General features: G+C 40.9%; 2 protein-coding genes across 5 annotated transcripts in view; one reads left to right on the plus strand and one right to left on the minus strand.

The window, feature by feature from the left end:
* Window positions 1-18,336, plus strand: part of PLEKHH1 (pleckstrin homology, MyTH4 and FERM domain containing H1) — a 45,404-nt gene extending 27,068 nt beyond the window's left edge. For 2 of the 4 annotated variants that reach the window (XM_054275408.1, XM_054275410.1), the window contains exons 17-28: window positions 860-972; window positions 1,647-1,823; window positions 2,649-2,746; window positions 5,236-5,413; window positions 5,830-5,985; window positions 8,768-8,868; window positions 10,599-10,740; window positions 11,614-11,756; window positions 12,662-12,791; window positions 14,407-14,493; window positions 15,011-15,157; window positions 15,468-16,251. In XM_054275408.1, coding sequence (XP_054131383.1) covers window positions 860-972; window positions 1,647-1,823; window positions 2,649-2,746; window positions 5,236-5,413; window positions 5,830-5,985; window positions 8,768-8,868; window positions 10,599-10,740; window positions 11,614-11,756; window positions 12,662-12,791; window positions 14,407-14,493; window positions 15,011-15,157; window positions 15,468-15,644 — 1,649 coding nt within the window. In that variant the 3' untranslated portion in view covers window positions 15,645-16,251. Of the gene's footprint in view, window positions 1-859; window positions 973-1,646; window positions 1,824-2,648; window positions 2,747-5,235; window positions 5,414-5,829; window positions 5,986-8,767; window positions 8,869-10,598; window positions 10,741-11,613; window positions 11,757-12,661; window positions 12,792-14,406; window positions 14,494-15,010; window positions 15,158-15,467; window positions 16,252-16,438; window positions 18,231-18,260 lie in introns of those variants that run through there. The other 2 variants (XM_054275412.1, XM_054275411.1) reach the window with 2 other exon arrangements.
* Window positions 18,285-24,329, minus strand: PIGH (phosphatidylinositol glycan anchor biosynthesis class H). The gene is made up of 4 exons (XM_054275413.1): window positions 24,150-24,329; window positions 22,208-22,417; window positions 21,497-21,580; window positions 18,285-19,939 (listed from the first exon to the last, which is right to left on the minus strand). The coding sequence occupies exons 1-4, from the start codon at window positions 24,327-24,329 to the stop codon at window positions 19,838-19,840; spliced, it is 576 nt and encodes a 191-aa protein (XP_054131388.1). The 3' UTR covers window positions 18,285-19,837.

Here is a 24,329-nt window from a genome sequence, read left to right on the forward strand (position 1 = left end):
AGCACCGCAAACTCTTCCATGGTAGCAAAGTATAAGGAAGAATAATTTCAATTCCCAGTTTAGTACAGTCAAAGGTGAGGGAAGGGGATTTTCAGTAGTACATCATATGGTCTCTTGTTCTCAGACAAGTCCACCACATTGTCACATCATTTATCAAAGCCTCTGAAATGTCTGTAACAGTAATTCAAATTAAAATAAAGAACTGGTGCTTTAAATTTTTTCCTGTCTTTGTTGGTCTTGATTTTCCTTTCCAGGAAATCTTGACCATACAAACATGTGCTCTTATATTTAAATACACTCAAACACATTTGCCCTCCCATCTGTTTCTCTGTCTGCACATATAAACCTTTACACATATATCTATCCTCATCTTTGATACCTGCTCATTCATTTATGTTTATGCACCATGTTCTCAAATGTGTATTAACATTTGCATTCACACCTAAACTCTTTTGTTGCACCCTCACATATTCAAGCCCCATACGTGAACCTTGCTTCCTGTTGAATACTTACACTAACAAAGACCCCCATTGCGGGCAGCTGCCCTGGCAGGGTTTGTGTCTCTGGTTTGAACACACACCTGAGCAGCTTCTCACCAAAATCCAGCTGACAGGAAGCTCTGATGTAGCAGGACTGAGGATACCAGTACTTCTTTCTGCTGATGGCTAATGCTGCTGGTGACTCCTTATCCATGGTGACTTTGCTGAAATCAGTGAAGTATCACCAAAGATAATGTGGCCTGGTGCAGTGCTGCTTCCTCTGGTGCTTTGCCATCTCAGGAAGGCTTCTTGTCAACATAGACACTATTCTCTCTCTCCTGTTTCTGACACTGCCTGTTTTTGCCCATCTGCTACCTCAGATTCTCCTCTGTGGAAGCATCCTATGTTGTGCTACAGTAAAGATGGGTTGCACACATCCCTCACTACTCTGCCATCAGAGGCTCTACAGACTGAAGCCCTGAAACTTTTTAAGGTATTTAAAGGGACATTGCATGGTTTTCAGTTCATTTTGCTATGTTGATGGGGCAGTAACATTGTTTGGTCATGTTGTACAACAATTATTGTCACTGTGGGTTGCTTCAGACAGGCTTGCTGGTTCATTTAATTACAAGAGAACTGTTGGATTTTAAGTGACATTCATTCTTTGGAGATTTAACTTCTCTTGTGCAGAATCTGGGCTTAAGGGTAATACTCCTCACAGACTTTATGCTTCAAAGTTAGCTTTGTCCTTCTTTTCCTCTCCAATGGTTGGATTGAAGGAAACAGAAACAATTCATTGGCAAACTCAGTTGTCAGTAAGACCAGTGGTGAAGCTGCTGGAGATGCACTCTCCGAGTATAAGATCAAGAATGAGACTGGACAGTGTGAACAAGGTAAAACACAGGCATGGAAGGCAGGAAGCATGTTTTCCCCTCAATTCTTTTGCTGACTTGTAAGTTCCTTAGACTGGGGGAGGTTAAGTAAATTTTCTAGTTGCCATAACTAAGGAAGGAGGAATAGGAATTAAGTATTGACTCTCTTCCCTCCTCTCAAGGCTATTTATTAACTGTCTGTAAGTTAATAAATATATCTGGTGAACCTGGCCTGGAAAGTACCAGAGAAAAGTTGCTGTATTTGTGGCATTGACGAACTTCTGCTCTTTCACAGTCCTGTCAGCTGTTCATCAATGTTCCTGTGGAGGCATCCTCTATTGATTACCATGTGTCACTTGCCCAGACAGCACTGCAGGTGTGCTTGACACATTCTGAGCTGCAGAATGAAGTTTACTGTCAGCTTGTTAAACAGACCAGCTGCCGGCAACCCCAGAACCACTCAGTCATTCAGGTCAGTTCCTCTTTATTTAGTGCCACTCTGCAAAAACTTTCCATTTAATTCCATGGTTTTAATTAGTAGGTATTGGACTGGTTCTCCTAAAATAGTGCTTATGCTAAAGGTGTGCTGGGGGAAAGAGAATCTCAGCACTTGATCTGCAAAGAAGAACACTAGGACTATAACTACTTGAAAAATAAATTTTAGTTTAAATGTTACTGTTTACCACTTGCAAATAGTCTATTCAGACCATATTCAGAATCAAAGTTCATAGCTTATGTTGTCTTGCTATAACTGTCAGATGGTATTCATTTTGTTTTCCATTTTAGATAATCAACAGCATACAGGTCATGAATATTACTATTAAACATGAAATCTGAATCTTGCACTGTAATTGTTAGGTAAATAAATTAATAAGTTACAGCATGAATGTAAATATGCAATTACAATATTCCCAGCTCAAATGAGACATTAAAATCAGGTTGAATAATAACGGATCTAATTTGAAATAAAATTTCCCAGTGCTTTTTTGATTATGATTTTCTGTTACATAGTATTAATTTAAGTCTTAATTGTTGACTCAGTTATAGTTACACTAAAATTTTCAGAAGTCAAATGTTCAGAAGTAGCCAATGATATAGAACTCTTCTCAGAGTCCAGATTGAGATACTGAACAGCAGTCTGACCAGTACTGCCTCTGAAACATTTTGAACTACACATCCACAAAGGGTCACTCCAAAAAGCACTAGTCACTGGCCATCATTTTGGCTGTAGTAGTCTGTGAAAGACAACAGGTAAGAAGTACAGAACAAGAGTGATTTCACAGTTTTGCTTTCACAGTGCTGGCAGCTCCTGGCTTTGTGTGCTCCTCTGTTTCTGCCTCAACATCACTTCCTGTGGTACATCAAACAGCACTTGCAGCGCCATGCAGACCCCAGGTAAGGACTGCAACAGCTTTTCGTCCTGCTCAGCTGACTGCCTCTTGCACCCACTGCAGATAAAGAGGGGAGCAATTCTGGAACACGCACCTACAAATATATATTGAGAGGGAGATCAGGAAGTTCCCAGTAGTATAAAGCTGTGCCCCTTCAACCATTCACATTAATATGTCATTTAGATGAAGCTAGTTCACAAAACTGAGTGACCTATACTAGCAGAACTTTTTGGAGATATAACTGGAGCTACGCTGGGAAGTTTTTGCTTATGCAGCTACTTTCTTTTATTGACAGAAAGACAGACCAAAGTAATTACTTGGAATGAATTACTTAAATTTTAGGTGATTACATTCTGCTGTCAGGTTAACAGGCAAAGTGAGAGAACAAAAGTGAGGCATAAAACATCTCAGAGAACTGTAAAAAGTTAGGAAAAACAAACAAACCTGAAACGTTTGCTCTCACTTCTTTTGTGTGTAACTATGGTAACAGCAAGAAGTTGTTCTCCATTGTTCATGCTGTGCTTTTTGTTTGCTTCCATGGTGATCTTCAGTGTATCTCACTGTGTCCTTAGCAGGGAGGTCAGAGCCAGAGATGTTTAGTTGTCTGTTGCAAAAATACACTGTTTTAAGACAAAAGTAAAAGAGTAAAAGTAAAAAAAATCCTTTCAAACAAATATTCATATTCAATTAATAAGCCTAAATCTGCCATTGAGCTCAGGCTAAAAGTCTCCTGACACTGCAAAGGAAATGTGTACTCCTATCAAGTATTTAATTCTCTTAACTGTTGCCTCATATTTGCTATTTCTTCTCAAAAGCAAAAATACAGGTATTGGGCACTCCACAGTGTTCAGGTTCTCCTTCCATTTGCTAAGACAACATGTTAGGGATCTTTTGTCTAGTAGCAGGAACCATCTCTTCAAACTTTTGCATTATCAGCTTCCAGACAGGCCCATTTGACCCACTACTGGAGATGTTCTGCTCTTGGAGACTGTTGAATTTCATAAGGATTTGCTGGGCTGTGTGAAACTGATTTATTACATCAGCCTCAAGCTCTACTATGCTGATGGTCTGCCCAAAAGCACCTTTGTGAACAAATATTTGTCAAGCAGAAACAAAGAGGAAATTTATTTATACAATCCAGCTATGAAGCAATTATTAGGGCTAGACAAAACCCAGAAATTACATGAAAAAGGGCTTGTGTTCACCTGTACTTTAGCTTAGATTTGGACCAGTTTCTAAATGGGATTTAGCATGGCTCCTTCTCCCTAGCTCTAGGAATACTTACTTCTCTTTGGATGGAGTAGATACAGCTGTTTGTTAAGTAGATATACTTTCCCTGTTTCACACAGCAAGCAAGACACTAGAATGTTTACACTGCATAATGCATATGGTCTAGATCTATTCTAGGTATTAAAAGATCTTAATTAGAAGAATTATAGATCTTAATTCTAAGTATTGTTTTTGTGAAAAGTGATTCAGCATACATATCCAGTCTCTAAGAGAGGAGGAAAAGTGGGGCAGAGTTCTAAGTGAGAAGTCACAGGGCTCAGGAGCATCTGGAAACCAGACATAACAGCTTCTTGATGAAGCAAGATTATCTATCTGAATATTGTCCGAGTTCATTACTGGGGAGGTGAGAAATATATTGCTACAGTGAAAAGCCAGAACTCTGGACTTCATGTTGCTTGTAGGGATTTAACTGTAATCATGTCCTGAGCCCCTGAAGACATCTTGAGTGGAATTATTTTCCCCTGGAAAGTGATAGCACTATTACAAATCCATACAAATACTTCAATTTCAGAACTTACTGAGTGTGTACATTCCTAACATTTTTGTGCAAGGTGCAGTTGACCATTCCTGCTTGACTTTGGAGACACATCTTTCAGATGCTGTTCAATGGAGCACTCTGTTCAGTAGACAGTAAATTGATCCTCTTCGTAACTATCCCTATCCTGTATTGAACTGTCAACAAATCTAAGCTTGCTTGGAATCTCTGTCAAGTCTCTTGGTAGGCAGATAGGGTTAATGGAAACTTACAATTTGTACAACTGTGTAAATTAATAAACACAGCTTGTAATGCATTAGTCTCACAGCATTATACAACTCAACATTTACCAGGACTTGACATGATAGTAGCTAAATTCCATTGGCATGACAGCAAGTTTGAGGGTGAATTGATCTTGACTTGACAGATAACTGTGGTGGCAACAGGGTACAGAAGAGGGTATGTGTCCAGTCCACACAGAAGCAGGGAATACTCTTGTGTTTCCTAGAGAGTCCATTGTCTGCCTTAGTTTTACAGATCCTTGGAGCTCAGGTTTGTGCTGTAGCTTTTCACTTGAGCTAGTCTGTTGAGATGAACAGTGGATCTGCATAGAGGCATACCTTTGCTGGAGCAAAAGCCTGAGGGAGGAATGCGTTGCCATGGCATGGGAATTGAAGAGGACATGGCAGTTGGAGCTTGTTTGTGGCTCTCTCCCCCTCTCTGCCTAGGAGTGAGATAGGCAAGTATGCCATCTACTGCCAGAGATCCGTAGACCGCACGGTGCAGGCTGGAGAGCGGGAAGCCAAGCCCTCCCGGATGGAGATCGTGTCCATCCTGCTGAGAAATCCCTACCACCACTCACTCCCCTTCAGCATCCCAGTGCACTTCATGAATGGAACGTACCAGGTAAGCCACCACAGCTGCCTTTCTGCTGGGACTGGAGGACTGCACCATAACCTGCCTCCTTCATGTGGGTGGGTTGCACCACAGTATTTATATGCATATCTCCAGTATACATACTGGGAGATAAACACTGCTTCTACTCCTTGCTGCTTTAGCTGATTTCCCAAGAAAGTGAAAGGAATTCACCCCTAGCTCTACAGATCTTATGAAGAAAAGGTAGCTGAGAAAAAGGGAGAAATGTTGGAAGTGTCTAAATACAGAAAAAAATGTGATACGAAGGGAGACAATACACAGGTGTTGTCACTGGAGCTGGCAGTTAATCCTGAGATGCTAATCCATATGAAACCACCTTCATTAGCTGTGATACCCATCAGTAGTCACAATCCTTGTATCCTCAGTTAAGTCTTCTTTCATTGCAGGTTGTAGGTTTTGATGGTTCCTCAACTGTTGATGAATTCATCCAGAGACTGAACCAGGAAACAGGAATGAGGAAGCCATCCCATATGGGATTTTCTCTGTTCACAGATGATCCTTCTGGCAGGAATTTGGAACATTGTTTGCCTGGCAATATGAAGGTATTTATTTTTTGCCTCTGCTACCTTTAGTATACATCTTTGAAGGACTGCCAAACAATTAATAAATCTTTCTTAATTAATTAAGATCAAATAAGCTTGGATATTGTCTATCTAGATTCATATTCTCAGATGAGATATTAATTCCTGCACTTGGGTCGCAACAATCCCATGCAGCCCTATAGGCTGAGGCAATAGTGGATGGAAAGCTGCTGAGAGGAAAAGGACCTGAGGGTCTTGTCAGCAGCCATCTGAACATGATCTAGCAGTGGCCAAGGTGGCCAAGAAGGCCAATGATGTCCTGGCCTGTAGCAGTGAGGCCAGCAGGAGCAGGGAAGGGACTGTCTCCCTGTACTCAGCACTGGCTTTAGGGCCTTCACAATAAGAAAGACATTGAGGTGCTGGAGCAGGTCCAGAGAAGGGCAGCAAAGCTGGTGAAGGTCTGGAGAGTCTGAGGAGCAGCTGAAGGAGCTGAGGTTCTTTAGCCTGTAGAAAAGGAGGCTCAGGGGGATCTTATTGCTCTCTACAACTGCCTGAAAGGAGGCTGTAGCCAGGTGGGAGTTGGTTTCTTCTCCCAAGTAACAAATGACAGGACAAGAGGAAGCAGCCCAGAGTTGCACCAGGGGAGGTTTAGAATGCCTATCAGGCAAAATTACTTTGCTGAAAGAGTTTCTCAAGCATTGGAACAGGCTGCCCAGGGAAGTAGTGGAGTCACTGCCCCTGGAGGTATTTAAAAGATCTGTAGATGTGTCACTTGGGGACATGGTTTAGTCTAACTTCTAACTTCTTAGTTAACTTCTAACTCAAATCTGAAGTTTTCATTCCAGAGAACCCTTTGAGAACTTCAGCGAGATGAACAAAAACATATGTTTAGATGAGGATTAAAAGCTACCCTGAAGGTTAAGATAAACTTTAAGGGGCTCTAATTCTGTCATAGTTCCTGGGGTTTTCTTGTAGTTTTTCTTAGTGCACTTTTCTGTTGCCATTTCTAAACTTTAAACCTGGAAACCTGGTAGTGCTGGTTTCATGATTAGGCTTGCTGAACTTAAAGGTCTTTTGCAAACTAAATGACTCTATAATTAGCTAGCCTAATCTAATATAGTTCTTAATAGAAAGATCTATTTTAGTAGGTGATAAATTGGTCAATTTTTAAAAGGTCTAACTCAAATTTTAGTGCATATTAAAGTTTAATTTGTCTTCACTACAAAATTGAAACATGACTGAGCTAGGCCAGCATGATCAGATATTACAACTGACATCAAATGTGACACTCCTAATTGAGACAGAATTGTTAGGCTGTGAATCTTTTGGCATGTCTGTATAAATTCCATCTGTTGGATTATGAAGTATCTCCTTGCTGTCTCCAGATAACTCAGGCTTTCATTGTTGATAAGCGTACAGAGGGGAGAAAGCTTGACTGAGTATGGCCTCACTGTAAGAGTGTTGTGCCCTAGCTCAGGGGAAAAAGAAAGCCAATGAAGTGTTAGCACATGTGACTTTCATATGGAGATTCTTACCCATGCTGCAGCTGAGTGACTGCCTTAACTGTGCAGGCTGGCTGCCATGAATGAGACCCATCAGATTTTGGTACAAATCTGTGAGAATAACTTGTAATACAGCATTAATGGAGGAATAGTTGTAGTGCAACTTTGAAGAGGTCCTGATAACTGTAGGGAACTTAAACAATCAATTTTACACAGTGTAAAATTTCACATTAAACAACCAAGGAAGAAGACACCAATAACTTTGAAGTAGATGGTTTGAAAGAAAACTACCACAGATGATGCCAAATTATATCATTTGTTTTCATGGCCTGATATAGATCAGGTAATCTGGAGCTTTGCTGGTAATTGGACCATCTGGAGAGATGAAGTATCAGAGTAAACAAAGGAGCTTGAGACAATCAAAGGCATCGCTTTGCCTTGGCGAGTAAATAATAACCAGTAAATCTCAGTAGCTTAAGAGAGGGTTAGAGATCTGATTATGTATTTTATGTGGCTTCTTAAGTTCACATTCCTTTCATTGAGATGCCATCAAAAGAGAAGTAGGGGCCTTCATTAGACCACTTGAAAAAGAGCTAGAATAACCAGGAGGAGCTGAATGGAAGAAAAAAACAAACAGAAACCATGTTATTATGAAAAATGTTTGAGTTACAAAGTTAGACTCTAGGACCAAATGTTCCCAAAATTTGGACATACACATCCAAAGGTTTGGTGCAGCCATGCACATTCTGCTGCTGTTCAGAGGACATTAGTGCTTTAGTTTGGCTCAAGAGGGGACTTTTGAAGTAAACCTACCAATCATTCCTATTAACCATGCTTTGACTCACATTAAGGAGTAACCTGAGAGCATGAAATTGATTCTTTTTGCATGAAACATGAACTGGAAGATGTCATCCAACATAGTAAAGGACTTTCAGGTCACTCAGTCGGGCTACTGGTGTGGGCATGGAGACTTAGGAACGGGAGTTTCTCTGGGCAGATCTGTTCCTCCTGAGCTTTGCTACTTGTTAACATGGGCATAGCCACGAGAATTACTACCAGACCAGAATTCATGTGTGCCCCTGCAAGTTAGAGCTGGAGTTTTCAGTTGGAATGCTTTTGTTTTTACATACTGTGCAATAGAAAAAGGATGTGTTTTGTCACTTTGAGCTTGTTTATCCTGATCCAGTCTGTCTCTTTATCTTCTGTGTCTCACAATATTTTATTCACTTACTTTCCCCTCAAGCCTTGGCCATAAATTTCACCTAAGTTTGTGTCTCCTCTCTCCTTGATATTTTTAAAAGATCTGTGATGTCATTTCCAAATGGGAACAGGCCTTAAAAGAATTGCATCCTGGGAAATATGAAGGTGGCACAAGAATTGTAAAGTTGACCTACAAGAACAGGTACTGTTCTCTGTTGGGTGGCCTTACTACTGCTGTTAATTAAACATTCTAGACTGCATATATCTGTGTAAATGACCAGTAATTTATAGTATCATTGGTACCAAAACTGTTTTAGCTAAGATGCAGTTAAATCCTACAGGAGATGTGATGGGTTTTGTCTGTTGCATTTACAAAAGCAAATGGCCTAGGGGTAAAACCCAAACCACTTTGCAATAGCAGAATAGACTTTAAAATAGTTAACAACTACCTGTAGCACAAAAAGGCATCCTTGGCACAATTTCATTTGCCTAGATCCTAAAACACAGTTGAAGAATGTGTGTTAGGTGAGAGGAAGAGAGACCTAGAGGAAAAATCACTAGTGAAAAGAAGTATGCCACACCTTGCAATTAAGTGAACAATCACAAAGATGAAAAAGATACAAGAACGATGTTCTAAATCATATGAGCTGTAGAAGAGATGTGTAGTAGCAGTGTCCAAACTTTGTAAAAAAAGAAAAATAAGATGATGAAAGATGGTAGAGAAGGGGAAGTAAAAGACAAAGATCTAAATGAAAAATTGGAACAAGTTAATCACTTATAATACAGGTAGGAATTCTGAATTACAGTAAACCAAGAGCTGTATGAGAAAAAGGAATGAATTCTCTTTGCAGGCGAAACAAAAGCTGCCCCAAAAGTGAACAGAGAGTTCAGTATTGAACATACGAAGATTTTGTTGACTGTAACGTTGGAGACAAATTTCTGTCAGCTTTGTTAGTTGGTATAATAGAGCTGAAAGCAGTATTGCTTTTGACCCAGAAGGTTGTATTTGTTTCAGGAGTGAAATTTTGCAGTATTATTTTGTTGAGCTGGAATGTGCATAGGCTAGACAGCAAGGATGTTTTGATATGGTCTTTCCAAGGCTGGACTGTTCTAACACCAAGGACTCTGATAAGACATTTGTAAGGTCAGTATGGTCCTAAGAGTGTAGTTAATCTCAAAGAGACATAAAAATAAATAAATTGATCCACTGAAATGAATATCTCATGTAGTAGAATTTATAGCCATAGATGCAGCTTGAAATTAATATATGAATTAGTTGCTGTGGCCTCTAAGTATGAGGAGTGGTTCTGGGAAGCATTCCCCAAGCTGGTGTCTTCAACTTCAACTAGTAATCTTACTATACCACTTCAAAAAAATTCCAAGTGTCGATGGAATACAAAACAATAGGATGCTTTGATTTACTAGCATGTTTCCTTGAACAAAGTCTGTAATTGGGTCTCCTATGTCCTGCTGAAGCATACTGAGGCATTTTTTAATAAGCCTTCTGTGTAAGTGGTCAAGTCCAAGCTGGCAAGTCTACAAGGCTGCCTCAGAGAAGCTTATACACATAGAGCAGAGGTAGTTCTCTTTTCTGTGATAAGCAGAGAAGGCCATAATTTAAATATTGCCTATCTGTGCTTGATTGGGATGAATGGACACTGACTTATCTGTGTTTAATAAGGGTTCACTGTCTAGAAATGGCTGGCTTACTGAATTCAAATAGCTTCCTAAGCAAGAATGCATGTTTTGAGCCTCCTTGCTCAAGTCTTGTTCATAAAGGAAGCACCTCAGCTTCCAAATCTGTCCAGTACCCCCTCAGTGAAAAAAAAAAAAACAAACCACATTTTATTTTGCCTCACCTTGATTTAAGTTCCCAGCTGTACTTTCTGTTCACAGTAGCTTTTTACCTTCACAATCCTCCCTATTTTTTAGACTGTATTTCCGGAGCCAGGCCAAAGGTGAGACAGACCGTGAGCGGTTGCTGCTGGCCTTCCAAGTGAGCAATGAAATAGCCAATGGAAGGTTTCCTGTTAATAAGGAATTAGCTCTGGAAATGGTGGCTCTAATGGCTCAGGTGAGTATGGCAGAAATCCTCTCTTTTGCCCTCCTTCATCTGTACACTATGTCTGAATAAGCAGCTCCCTTTTACATCAAAGGCACATCAAACATACAGTGTGATGTGTCACCATCAGATGTACCGTGACAGATACATTATAGTAGTATACCTATAGCTGTAGGGAAATTTGCTTTAGCTGTGCCTCTCCTTTCCTTCTCAAGAAAAATATTGGAAAAAAGAGTGAGGCTGAACCATCACTGTACCTGCTCCAATTAGTACCTTAGTAGAGATATGGAAATAGCACCAGCGCTAGAATCCCATTAATAGTAAAATCTTCTCCTCTTACACTGCCAATACCTTCTTACCCAGGAGGAGCATCTTCTAAGATCCTCTATTAGGTCTCCAGGCTTGCATTTAGTATTTTACCACATAAAACCCACATTGTGGGTTGTGGGCATGACAAGCAGTATAATAGTTTTTTACTGACCTGAAACTGAGTGTTGTATTTGTTAAAACAGTGTAAACTGAGGTAAAGAAGTGAGGGATGTGGTCCAAACTATTTACAAATATGCTGTTCTTTTAATTGGCCAATTGAGAATAAATCCCCAAAGCCTGGTAGTTTATACAGATGTATGTCCTCACAACACATACCTGGCCGAGCTCATGTTCCACTCTCTTGGATCAGTAGATAATTCCTTGGGCAGTCATGTCCTCAGTGGTTGCTCTTTTGTATGCATTTGCTCTGGTTAATGCTGCAGACAACATTCCCCAGCTGTGTCTTTTTGCATGCCTAATAAACGCAGTAGTTATCAGTATGGGAACTCATGGAATGTTCTACTGCATTAAGAACCTCATAGTTCTGTTGCACTATAAACTATAATGTTGTCTTAGGTGGAATATGGGGATTTGGATCGACCAGGATCTTCAAGTCCTGGGGGACCATCACAATTGAAAATGCAGCATCTTCTCCACCAGGTTTTAGATAAATTCTACCCCAAACATTACAAGCAAAACATTACTCCTGAACAACTCAGGTAAGCTGTTGGTTCTTCAATATTTTGTACTGAACTCAGCTTTTACTTGTCAAATTGCCTTTACATTTAAGAATTTTCAAGGAGCCCTGTCAAGATTACTGATGTAGAAATGCAAACAAAGAAAAGTGTCAGGAAAAGGCTCCCTTAAAAGAAAAAGCAATATAAAAAGAGACAAATCACCAACTAGTTTTGCCATAGACAAGAAGTTTAGGCCTTTCACTTCCAAATTAGGCATCTCAGTTTCAAAAAACTAACCCAAGCCTGAGATGAATTCTGAGTTTTATGTTTTACACTTCCCCCAAGTGTCAATTGAATCCAGGTGCCTAACATTTTCAATAAGCCATAAAGCCAGCTTATATGGGTTGCTTTAGGCCATGCAGTAATTCTGGTAGGACATATTTTGGCAGGGTTTTTTGGTGTTCTGACTTAGAAATTCTCATACACGATGCAGAGAGCTCAAATAGAAAATTCAGATGTTGCCACAGATCTCAGATCTATCTGATTTAGAGAATGGTCTTCCTAGAGATCCTAAGCTGCTTAGGGATGCAGTGGTGGAAGTAACACAGTTACCTCCTTTTGGAAGCAAATTCCATCTGCATGTAGCAAGGTAGCTGCCAAACCATCCCTAGTGAGCCAAATCAAGAGTGAGTTAATACATATTGCCACTCCTTATAAAGCATACTACAGGCAAGATATGAGGAGGGTGAGCAAGTATGTGGAAGTAGAGAAAAGCTAAAATAAATTCAGGTTGTAGAACTGATAGTGCTAACAGCCCCATCTGTAAGTGCTGTGTAGAATAACCTTTTTGGAGTGAAGAAGTACATTTATTAACTGTTCCAAGTCTACATATCTTTCCTTGGAAGACATTAGTAAGTAATACTGTCTTGTGTCTTGGATTCCTAAAGGCAGCTGACCGACAGGCTGGCGACAAAGTGGATGGTGCTGCAGGGATGCTCTCCCCCAGAATGCATTCGAATTTATTTGACGGTGGCCCGGAAATGGCCTCTCTTTGGAACCAAAATATTTGCTGCTAAGGTAACTGGAGCACATGTTTTTCTGTTTCCAAGAGTGAATTATCTGAGAAGAGACATACCTACAGCCTCTGGTAACACAGGTTGAAAATGCTTGTATTTCAGAAAGGGAAAAAATTGAACAATTCTGTTCTGAACGAGCAGCCCTGGTACCATATAGGTTGAAAAAGAAGACAAGTATATTCTAAGCACTAGGGGTTGCTAGTGCTCAGTAAATAAATACTGAAAGTTCCCTGGCTGTGTCAATTGATCATGGTGCAGATACTTACTACCTGTCCTTACAAGCCTTGCCAAAGCTTTCTGAGGCAGCAGTTTTCCTGGACATCAAGGCTGCAATGGTAGTTTAAAAAATAACATTTACATACCACAGTGGGGGAGGAAGGGAAGAGTCACCCCTAAGTCACACCTGGCAGCTAGTGCCAGCTGTAAGGAGAATTGCTACTTTAGTCCTGTTCTCTGCTTGACACAGAACTGGATGCTTTCCTTGCCACATGGGAGAGGCAAGTACTCTTAATGTCCTGTTGCAGAAACAGAAATGAAAGTACACATTGGGTAAGGAGCCAGCCCACAGGTGGGAGAGCAAAGAACAGCTGCAGGGAGTGCTTCCCCCAGCAGCTTGTACCATCCCTCACCCCATTCCAGGCTAGAGCTCTGTGCCTGTTGCTCATGCCTGAACTAATTTGTTAGCACATAATGGCTGTCTGAGAAATCAGACAGGTTTTGGCATTAACCATCTTTCCCATCCCAGCAGAAATTTCTGCTGCTGAAAGCTTGAGGGAATGTCTCTTGTTTTGAAGTCAAAGCTGCTCTGGTTACAGAAGAAAAGTCTAATGATGAAAGGGACCTCCTGAATAAATATACAAGAAAATAAATAGTAATAAATATACAATATATTTTTCGAAAGACAATTATTTCCACTGTCAGGACTAAAAGAGGTTACTGGTATTTGAGGCTACTGACAGAATATGTAATTCAGTATACTGAAGAATCAGAATATAGAATAGGTGGACCCACAGGTGAAATAATGTTGGTATTCCTGATGATTAATGCATGTTATAACTTTTCAGCAATTAAACAGCAAAGCCTATGGCATTAGCCATGTAATAGCAGATTCCCAGGAAAGATTTTCTGTTGTTAATCAAAACAAGTCATCTTCAACAGACAATTGATGCACATTTGCTGTAAGATTTTGTAAGAAACAAAATGGCATTGATGTGATGGTACTTGGTATAGAAACCAGCAGGTTTCACTGCCTTCCTGACAGATAGGAGCAGTATAAACATGTGTGCTGAGCAGAGTTGCCATGCTGTTGCTCTGTCCTAGCATTTCCTTCATTTTTAACCACACTGATGGCATCTAATTAATTTCAAAGGCTTTGTTATCCTTGTATCTCTTGTGCCACTACTCCAAAAAGTGTATGTAAATCTGAAAATGTTATTCCAAATTTTGGGGAAAGCTGTCTTAAAAATCAAACCAGGTCACACCAGTAAGCCTTTAGTAATAAGCCTTTAGGATTTTTTCTCATCTTCACTTTATCCTTAAATCTCAACATTTATATCAGAAATATCATTCTGTGGTGTTCAAGAAATACCTGAATTCATAATTTTATTTCTCTCTAGCCTATTTTGCCTTCCTCCCTGGAAGACAGTCCAGTCTGGATAGCTGTGAACGAAGATGGTATCAGCATACTGGATTATAACACAATGGTATGTTGAGGAACACTCTTTCAGAGGAATACCTTACCTAGCACAGAAAGACATTCCCATGAGTCCAGTGAAAGTCACTAACAGTTTGTCTTTAACTTCAAATGTGAATTATTATTAGAAGTTAGTTTGTAAAAGTCAGAGATGAGGGAAGGCAGTGTTATGTTTGAACACTCCACAGACAAAGGAAAATTACAGCTGCAGCTTAAGGTAGGGCAGCAAACATGTTCATACATCTTGCAAAATCTCAGTGGTGTGTGCTTTACTACCACCATCTGGAATATAACAAAATCTGTACTATGAAGTAGTGACGCCTTGAGCACACCAGGAGAAAACTAGAAATGCAATTTTCACTTGAGCTTTCTCTGCCGGTTCTTACCTTTAGAGCCATCTACTGCCCTTCACTGGTGGAGATCTGGTGTTTTTGCAGGAAGTAGCAATATAAACTAATATATTAGTTTAAGGTAGACATTTGGAGGTTTTTACAGAACTATGACTTTTTCAAACTCTCTGTCTGCAGCATTTGAAAGTCTCTTATTCATACTCTTCTGTGCTGACCTTTGGAGGCTGTCGAGATGACTTCATGATTGTAGTCAGTAAAATGAAAGAAAGAAGTTCTGGAAAAAATAGCACTGAAAAACTCCTCTTCACAATGGCAATTCCAAAGGTAATTACAAATGAAAAGTGAGTTTCTTTCCAGCTGGCAGCATCAGGGCTGGGTGTTTTGTACAAGCCCTGGGGACTGGTACTTGTGGCTGCTGCACTAGCTATATATATTCAGCAGATCCTTTGTAAGCTGGAACCTTTCAACAAGAGACTTATTCTACCTAACTCTTAAAGACAGGGCTTCATTTTAAAACTGAACAATTCCATGGGAGAAAGCCATTTACAAAAGCCATGCAGTCAATAGATCCTAAAATCAAAGGGCATTCTTACCTGTAATTGACCTACAGTTAATCATTTTCTCTTTTCCCCAGATTGTTGAAGCAACACTTCTGATTGCCAGCTACATTAACTATCGTTGGACTCCTTCCCTGCTGTGTTCCACACAGCCCTCACCAAGCCAAGCACCTGCTAAGAAGCCCTGGGAGACTGAAAATCGGTGCTTTTTCCCTTCCGTGCCCCGAAGCACAAAGGGGCCCACCCTGCTCTAAGGGCTTGTTCCACATGAGCTGATTTTGTTGGTTATATACCACAGATTAATGCAGGCTCTGATTCCTTTTCCATAATAATAGACAAAGTTCCTTAGAGGTAGAGGCAGTGTACTTTCTCTTAAAAAAAAAGTTGATTTGGGGGACTGTGTGGGAGTTTCCTTTCTGTGACACATTCCATCCAAAATACCATTCCTCAGGTCATTTGCCTGCACAGTGCTCCAGTCATTACAGCTGCACTCATTCTTCCATCTCCTACTGTAATGCCTTGGTTTACAAGTACATATATTTTCTTTGATCCCTCCCATTTTCAGATTTCAAACAACATAAACTTTTGTGTTATTGCTCAGACATGAAAGAAAGACATTGCTAAGAAGGAAGAGGAATTAAACTCACAAGAATAATTCTGATGCAAGTCAAGGGTGATTTCAGACCTGAAATAGTGAGTATAGAATTAGAGTTCAACAGTACTTAAGAGTATTTTCAACTTTAAATAAAGGTGGAAGCCTAGGGTCCTTTCATGCTGAGTACTGGGAACACCTGGGACCTGGACAGTGTCAGAGAATGCCCTGGCACCTACAGGACCGGTGCCTTTTGGAAACTGACACTGTTCTATGCAATAGATGAACATCAGATTGCTGCTGCAGGGCAGGGCTCCGTGTGTCACATGCTCCGCTCTCAGACAAGCACTTTCTAACACTTCTGATAACCACTGTTGTAGATGTGTCTGGAACTGCACATTATCTCAGAAAAAAAAAGACAAGGCAAGCAAATTTTGTATTTTTTCTGTCTTTCAGCAACTAGGACAGAACTTCCCAGACAAGCTCTGCCATTCTGACTTGACAGAAGCTGCTGCTTTTAAACTCCTGCTTCCTTCATGTACCATAAGCAAGGAGGAGGTAGTCAGCAATTGTGTACTCATGTTCTTCTGACTTTCCTAAAGAATGTTGGTAGGTTTGATTTTTTTTTATCTGTTTCAAAGTGACCTCATTATGAGAAAGTTATTGAATTTTAAACAAATAAAGGAAAAATATCAGTTCTTCATAAAAAATCTAAATCTACTTAGTTTAAGTTCAGCTATTTTGAGAAGCATTCTAAAAAAGCTAAGGAAGAATAACTGCACTTTGGAAAGTACCACATTCAATTTCATAATAATTATGCATTCATGGGCAGCTTTCCCAAATTAAAACAGTATTAATCCAACCACTGGACCAAAGTCAGTAATAGCAAACCAGTTATTTGCAAATAAACAAACCAACCATACCAGTGTTTTTACTCCTTAGTTCCTGCCACCCAACCTTGACACATCCAACTAATGCACACGGGGGAGCCGATAGATCAAGGATTTTTTTAATGCTTATGATGAGTGCAAGGCCACAGACTAAAAGAGAAGAGCAGGGGGCAGACAAAATATGTTCTAAGCAATCCCTCATCAGCATCTTTGTAATATAAAAGAAAAAAAACCACAAACAACCAAACAAAACAAACCCAATCCCAAACCATCCTCTGGTGACTTACAGAAACAGTATGGCAGACCTAAGACAGGAAAAGATTCTATGAACAGTGACCTGATTTGCACATACTGTAATGTACCCACTTGTTATGAATTTAAAGACCATCCCTTGAAGGTACAGAGGAGGGTAGAAGTTTTCTGAGCCAAAAATAACTTTAAGAAGATATTTAGCAATTTTTGTTTTCCCTTAGATACTTTCCAGTCTCTCTATGTCCTGATAGTAGCTTGTATTTCCCCTCTCTCTCACAATTACCTTAGTTCAGCAGTGTCAGATAGAATACACAGTGTTACTCCTGCTCACTCTGTCACCTGTGCCTGACAATTTCTTCTGTATCTGAAGGTCAGTTTGACAATTTGCTTCTGGTATCCCACCAGTAACAAAGCTGCTTCAGAATAGGCTGGAGCTGTCATCAGTGCTGGGGACACTCAAGGCATAGAAGTCCCCAGGCTGTATTTCCTCATGTCCTCAGAGACTTGAGGAGACTTGTACCAGGGCAAACAGGAAGCAGAGATGTTAAATAAACAGCAGCTCTCCTGAAACTCATTATTTTTTGCCACAATTGCACTTTAAATTGAGAAGCATGATACACAAAACTTTCTTTCTTTCTTCCTTATTTCTTAAAAATATTCACCAATACTTGAGTGTTTCAGGGACCACCCCACTCTGATGGATGCACACACCCCTCCTATTTATAGCTTACCTGTCTTCAAACACCCCACCCTATGTAGATACCTACTTTGTATGATTCTTTGGTAGAGAAAATAATTTTTTATTTTAATCAATGCTTTTGGCAATGACTGTTAATGCTGCATAGAATGAGATGACAAAAGCCTTTGTGTTCCTAACTGCTGTGTGTAAGTAAAAGGCTGTCTGGAAGATACTGTGAGATTTCTGTTTGGTCTTAATAAAATGTAGCTCATGAATTAATAACCATGAATTAAATGTGTATTATTCTCAGAATGAAATAAACTATTTTAAAAGCCAAAATATTCTTGATGTAAACAAAAATGAACATAGATTGTGTTTGGTATCCAGGCACAAACCATAGCTGGTATAAACCTGCCCTAGACTGATTCCTTGTTTCTCTCTGCTGATTTTCTCTTAGCTTAAGTGGGCAACTACACCATGGGCATAGGATGTTTACTCCTTCAAAAGATTGCTGAACCTATCTTTCAGACTTCTTGCTGTGACACAGCTTCTTGGTAATTTCTTCAGTGCACATTCTGAGGACTTCATAGGACTTTTACAGCATAGTCAGCACTTCCAGCACAGTCTTGAGCCCATGACTCTGTCCACTCTGTTGAGCCATCTTTTCTCTTCTGACACAAAAGGCAGTGGCACCTCCCCAAGCTGCTGCCTTTCACTTGGACAATGAGAATACTTCTGTGACATGAGCTAACTAACCTCTGTCTTTCAAACTTTGTAGGACTGTGGAAAAAAAACCACAAATCCCCCTATCTCTACCTTATTGCATGATGGTATGGTGCCAAGTGTTCATTTACAGATTATGTGGACAAGCATGGTATAGCATTGTATGCAAAATAAGCATGAATCCAGGCTCCTGCCAACTTGTGGGTTTAGCTTTTGACATTTCAGTCACCTCATTAATATTACTAAGGAGTTGTGGAATATAGAGAGAAAAATACCAGTTAAGTGTTACAGTAACTTTTAGCTTGTCAACAAAGAAGAATTTCCCAACCTTGAGTTACTGCAAAGAGCACAGATTAATAAAACTTTATTCAAGTTGTCATTACCATCATTTTCAACAACACATGTGCCTCATATTCTGAGAGTAACTCATGTGGCCCTTTAAATGCCACATCTCTTCCATGTCCCGTGTCAGCAGGCCCTGCCCCATTCAGCAATGGATTCACATTTTCCCTGTGCTCTTTTTGACAGTTAAGCACTTACTGAAACCATTCTTGTTGCCTTTGACATCCTTCAACTGATTCATCGCCAGCTGGGCTTTAGCTTTTCTAACTGCATCTTGAACAGTGTTGCTATATTCCTCCCACATCACCTGTCCCTAATTCCACCCTCTGTACACTTCCCTTTTGTGTTCAAGCATTGCCAGGAGCAGCTTGCCTCATCCATGCAGGCTTCCTGGTATTTCTGTTTCACTTCCTGCTCATTGGGATGGACTGTTCTTGATCTCAGAAGAAATGATCCTTGACTATCAATCAGCTTTCTCAGATCCCTCTTCCCTCTAGGGACCCCATCACATGGGACTCCTTCAAGCAGATCCCTGAAGAGGTCAGTCTTCAGATCTCTTTTATGTTTATTCCATTAAACATAACAGAATGCAACAGTTTAATTTTCTGGTTTTGTCCTTCTGAAATTTTCCTGTCTTCAGGAAGTTACTATCTGATCCCACACATTAGCTTTGATATTTAGAGTGTGATTTTCAAACAAAGGGTTAAAAAAAACACAAAACATGCATACTTATAGCAGTCCAGCCAAGGTTATTTTCTAATTTTAGCATAATTTTCAGATGCATGAAACAGTAAAAAATGGATGCATTTTCTTGTCTCCCTTTGCCCTATTTCCCCATAATTCTTTTCTGGAGACGCAAGAAAAAGCTTCTTCTGTCTGAGCCTAAAAAGTTCTGCTAATGGGGCAGTTTTTCTTGCTTTTCCATGTGTCCCTCTGAGTCCTGCTGAAAGTTTGCTGTCTTTTTTTCAGCTATTTTATTTCACTTGATTGTGGAGCTGTCTTCCTCTGCTCCAGGATCTCTTGACAACTTTTGTACACTTCTATCAAGCAGTCCAGTCGTGGTTTGGAGCTCTAGAAGTCAAACAACAGAGAATCAGGCTCTGAACTGAAACGCCAATTAATTTTACCCAAACAGCAAACAGAGGTCAAAGTACAATGATTTTTCAGCAATTCTAACCTGGACCAGCTGAAAACCAGCAAGGAAGTGAAAGTTTCATGGTCCCACAGTCACTATGATCCTATAACTTTTGAGCTCCCACAACAGCATTACTGTGTAAAGTCCATCAAATGCCTCCTTGCAAGAGTTGCTTGAGAGAACAAAAGGTCAAATCAGTGCAGTGAGGCTCCTGGGCTGAGTGACACAGAAAATTGTATTTTTGAAGGCTGCCATAACTTAGAGAAACCCAGTGAAGGAGACACAATAAAGGTACTAATCATTGTTCCTTCAAAACTAACATACTAACTTGCGTGTTAAAATAATTACAGACAGGCACTGCATTTCAAAATGGAAGAGTTCCATACCTCCTATGCTGCCGGAGTCAACTCTACCAGTGCTAAGGTATTTCCATGAAAACAAAACTGGTCAGAGTTGAATGGTAAAAAAAAAAAAAAAAAAGAAAGAGAAACAATACAGCAATACAGATGCCAGGCAGACCTGGAAAGCAACATATCTAACTAATATCAGGTACTTGAATGCAGCTATCTGGAATTTAGTAGTTGTTGATTTCCAGCAAATCTACTTTTCCCCTTGTTTATATGTGAAATATATAATTTATATTACTGTTACTAAATATCTAATTTATATTACTGTTACTAAAGATCTTTACAATTGTGGGACTGAGTTAGCAGAAAGTGTAAATGGATAGACTATTTATACTCCTAAGTATTCAAACTGACTGTATCCAGTCACAAACTGTTGGCAGATTACAAAACAGTCACCAGCAGCAGGTGAATTAAGGACAGAGAGGGCTCTACAGCTCAGCAATCTAAGAAGTGAGGTACCTCTGTGCTGCTTACCACCCCTCATGGATAAGGGCACTGTTGTGTTAGGCATGAACACACACAAAGCAAATCCATTCCAAAAATGGGATTATGAACAGTCAGAACACGTTAGCAAGAGAAGAGAGAGGGGAGACGAGGTAATGGCAACACAAACAAGTTATGATACATTAAACAAATTGGTCACTGCTTGTACCATGATCTTTGTCAGCAGGGCAGGCAGAGGAAGTCATTCGAATGTCAAGGAGGATTTATGAGAACTTTTGGTACACAGAGCTAAGGGAAAAATCAACTGCAGCACATTGCCAGAGTTACGGTGGTAACTGAGCACAGGACTGCACAGAAAGCTCTACAAGTCCTCAGCACCCTGTGGGAGGCAAAGACTTTTAGTTCATGCAAACTCCTGGCTGGGTTCAGACTGACACAACTCCCTGCTGTTTGAATGGAGAGCAAATGAAAAAACCCATCCCCATTACGTAGTTCTGTGAGACTTCAAGTGCCACCCACCCTGACAGCCCAGCCAGAGAAAGGCAACTGTCACCAGCTACTGTAGCGGAAAAAAAAATATGCTTAGACAACTGATGCACACACAGAGACCACCATCTGGATCTCTCCACCATTCAAACTCACCTGAAAGAGTGGCACAACCTCAGATACTCCCTGAGGATCTTCAGGGTCCTGGAGGAGGATACACAGGTAGTAGATAACTTTTTGCTACAAGACAGACAGACAAAAGTCACTGGAGTATAAAAATGCTATCAAACTGCCTGGAGTTAGCACAGGAATAGGATCTGTTTCAACTCACTGGGCTGAAGGCAAATCCTGCCAGGTCACAGTCAAGTCTACAAATTTTTATCAATAGCTTTCACTCAATAAAGAAATCATTTTGCCTATTTTTTTCTATTAAGTTTTTAACCTGAAAAGAAGACACCCTAGCTGGAAGGGTAAGGTCTGCTTTTCTACAGGAGCTTTGTAGAAAACTCCGGCAACAAGAAAAACAATTGTTTGTGTTGTCACAGCTTCTCATCTCCATCCTGATTACATATGGAGCTGGACATCAAGATTTGTAAGAACAGCATAACAGAAAGAACTAAACCCACTAGCTCAATGCCAGTGGCATTATCCAAGGGATGGATTTGGCTTTTTGAGGTTATTTGTTTGGTTTGAGTTCTCCTTTGAAGGTGAGAGATGACAGAATAAGGAATAAATCTGAAATAAAGCTCCTGATGCTAGTAAATCTATGGATAGTGCTGTGTTTAATTGCTCTGGTAAATCATGCTCATGAAAATACACTGGCTGTGAGTGTGCCCAGACACAAGAAGACAGACTTAGTATGATTACCATATGGATGGCTTCATTGATAACCACATCCTTCACTTGCCCCATCTCAATGAAGGTTGTGCTCTCTTTCCCTGAGGCATAGGCTGAAGTCACCTGAATGCCAAGTGAGCCGATGACCAGCAGGGATTCCTGGTCAATCTTCACGAAGTGCAGGTAGATGATCAGGCCGATCAGCGTGATGAAGATGGCAGCAGAGAGCACCATGCTGTTCTGTAACACAAGAAAAGGCAGAGCTCTGGTACTACAATTACTTTAACACAGCTTTAGAGAAAGTAAAATTGCACAGTAAATTGTATATTAAAGCTACAGGTGCAAAGCATTTTTACTTAGGTAGAGTCATTTTATTCACCTGACTGGCTGATATATATGTAGTGAAGTTTAAATCAGTCTTAGCAGTATGCACTAAAAGAATTGGGAGCTGAAACTAAAAACTGCAAGAAAATTCTATTTCCTTCCAAGTTCAATGCAGAAATCTCAATCCAAACAAGCCATTTGTGTCAATGAGAGTGCATTATGCCAACTTCTAAAGATGATGTCACTGACAAAAAAGTGTTGTGAAATGTTTACAGGAACCAAGGGTGGATTTTCACAGTGGAGGAACCCTCCTTCAGGATAAACACTGCCCTGGTGGTTTTCTTACTATGAACTGCCTGTCTAAACTTGTTCAAACCTCAGCCTCTTTTTGCCTTAAATACCAATGCAAAGAAAATCTGCTTTATCCTGTACTTTTTCTAAGGATCAATGTCTTTTGCATGCTGCAATCCTGGGACTGCTGTTACATTTTAACATATAACTGATGACACTATAGTCCACAGTAAGTCATCTGAAGACCTGGTAATAAATTCTAAAGGTCCAAAACCTACCATCTGTTTCTGGTACAAGTTTTAGAGAACTCCAGGCCACTTACTCACTAATGAGAGTTATAACAGACACTTCCTAAAGAACTGCACAGCCCCACCATTCAAGCTGAGCCTGTACCACCATGTGAGTTAAGAAGCCATGGCTTCAGGAAGTATACAGGACTTCTCCAAAAGTTTGCTATCACAGGGGAAAAAAACAGTCATGAAGTACAAATAGTGAAATCCACAAAGAGACTTTCAGACCTGATTTCCTGGCAAAAAGAAGAACTGCAGTCACTTGCATGTAGGCTGCAGGAGTGTGTGTAAAGGCAAGCAGGAAGGCAGTGGGTGGTAACCCACTGTATGCTTTCATGAAAAATGAAACTCAGACATGAGCCATCTATTCCAGTCTGACTCCTGACGACTGACTTATAATGCAATCTCTATCTTCATTTCTTAGGAAAGATTACTGAAAAAAATGGATGTGCAAACAGTCAAAGCATGGGTCACAGTGACCAGCTTGTTTGGTTAAGCTACTGGACTCAGTCTGGACATAACTGATCTGGGTCCAGTTTTTGATAAATCCAAAAATTGTGAAAATTGATGACATTCATGGTGCAGTGCTGAGTCTCTCAGAAAAAATCCTTTTGGGGATTAAAAATCATTCACCTTCTTCAATTCCTCCTTAATTTCAGATTCTCACAACTCATCTCTCCAAGTGAGCACGTTTTATTTGGACTCACAAGTATGTGCCAGGCATCACTCAGCACGCAGACATAAATCTACCCTCTCTGTCTAAGAGGCTACAAACCAACAGAGGCACCCGACATGACACCGGGGCGAGCAGGTGGCAGCCCACGGCCTTGAGGCTGGCACAGCTCTCCCTTTGCCAGCACACCCCATCGGCCCGGCGTCCCCGGGGCGCGGGGGATGCCCGGAGCGGCGCTGAGCGCCTTCCCACGGGCTGCGGCCGCCCTGCCTGCCCCGGGCGCCGCTAGCCAAGGCTGCCCAGCCCGTGGGACTCCCGCGGTGCCCCGCTGCGACAGCGGACACGGGCTGAGGGGCGCAGCCGGGCCGGGCCCGAGCCGCGGCGGGGCCGGTACCTCGCAGAGCGCGAAGAGCCCGTAGGCCGCCAGCCAGACGGCGGAGGTGGCGGCGCTGAGCGAGCGCAGCTGCAGGCGGGGGCCGCGCACCGCCAGCTCCCGGCACGACGCGCTGTGCTGGCGGCGCCGCAGCGCGATCGGCACCCCGGAGGCCGAGAGAAAGCGCCGCTCCTCCGCCAT

This window comes from Melozone crissalis, unplaced genomic scaffold (assembly GCF_028551555.1).
Source record: "Melozone crissalis strain CALT ecotype California unplaced genomic scaffold, PUWL_Pcris_2 ptg000018l_1, whole genome shotgun sequence".
Lineage (NCBI taxonomy): Eukaryota > Metazoa > Chordata > Aves > Passeriformes > Passerellidae > Melozone > Melozone crissalis.

Bases quoted from the DNA above. Each gene is read 5' to 3' on its own strand.
- PIGH (XM_054275413.1), bottom strand. From the start codon at position 24,329: ATGGCGGAGGAGCGGCGCTTTCTCTCGGCCTCCGGGGTGCCGATCGCG. The intron at 22,418-24,149 runs GTACCGGCCCCG...CTTGTGTTACAG, and splicing joins GGCTCTTCGCGCTCTGCGAG to AACAGCATGGTGCTCTCTGC. The intron at 19,940-21,496 runs GTGAGTTTGAAT...TTTGACTTCTAG, and splicing joins AGGTTGTGCCACTCTTTCAG to AGCTCCAAACCACGACTGGA.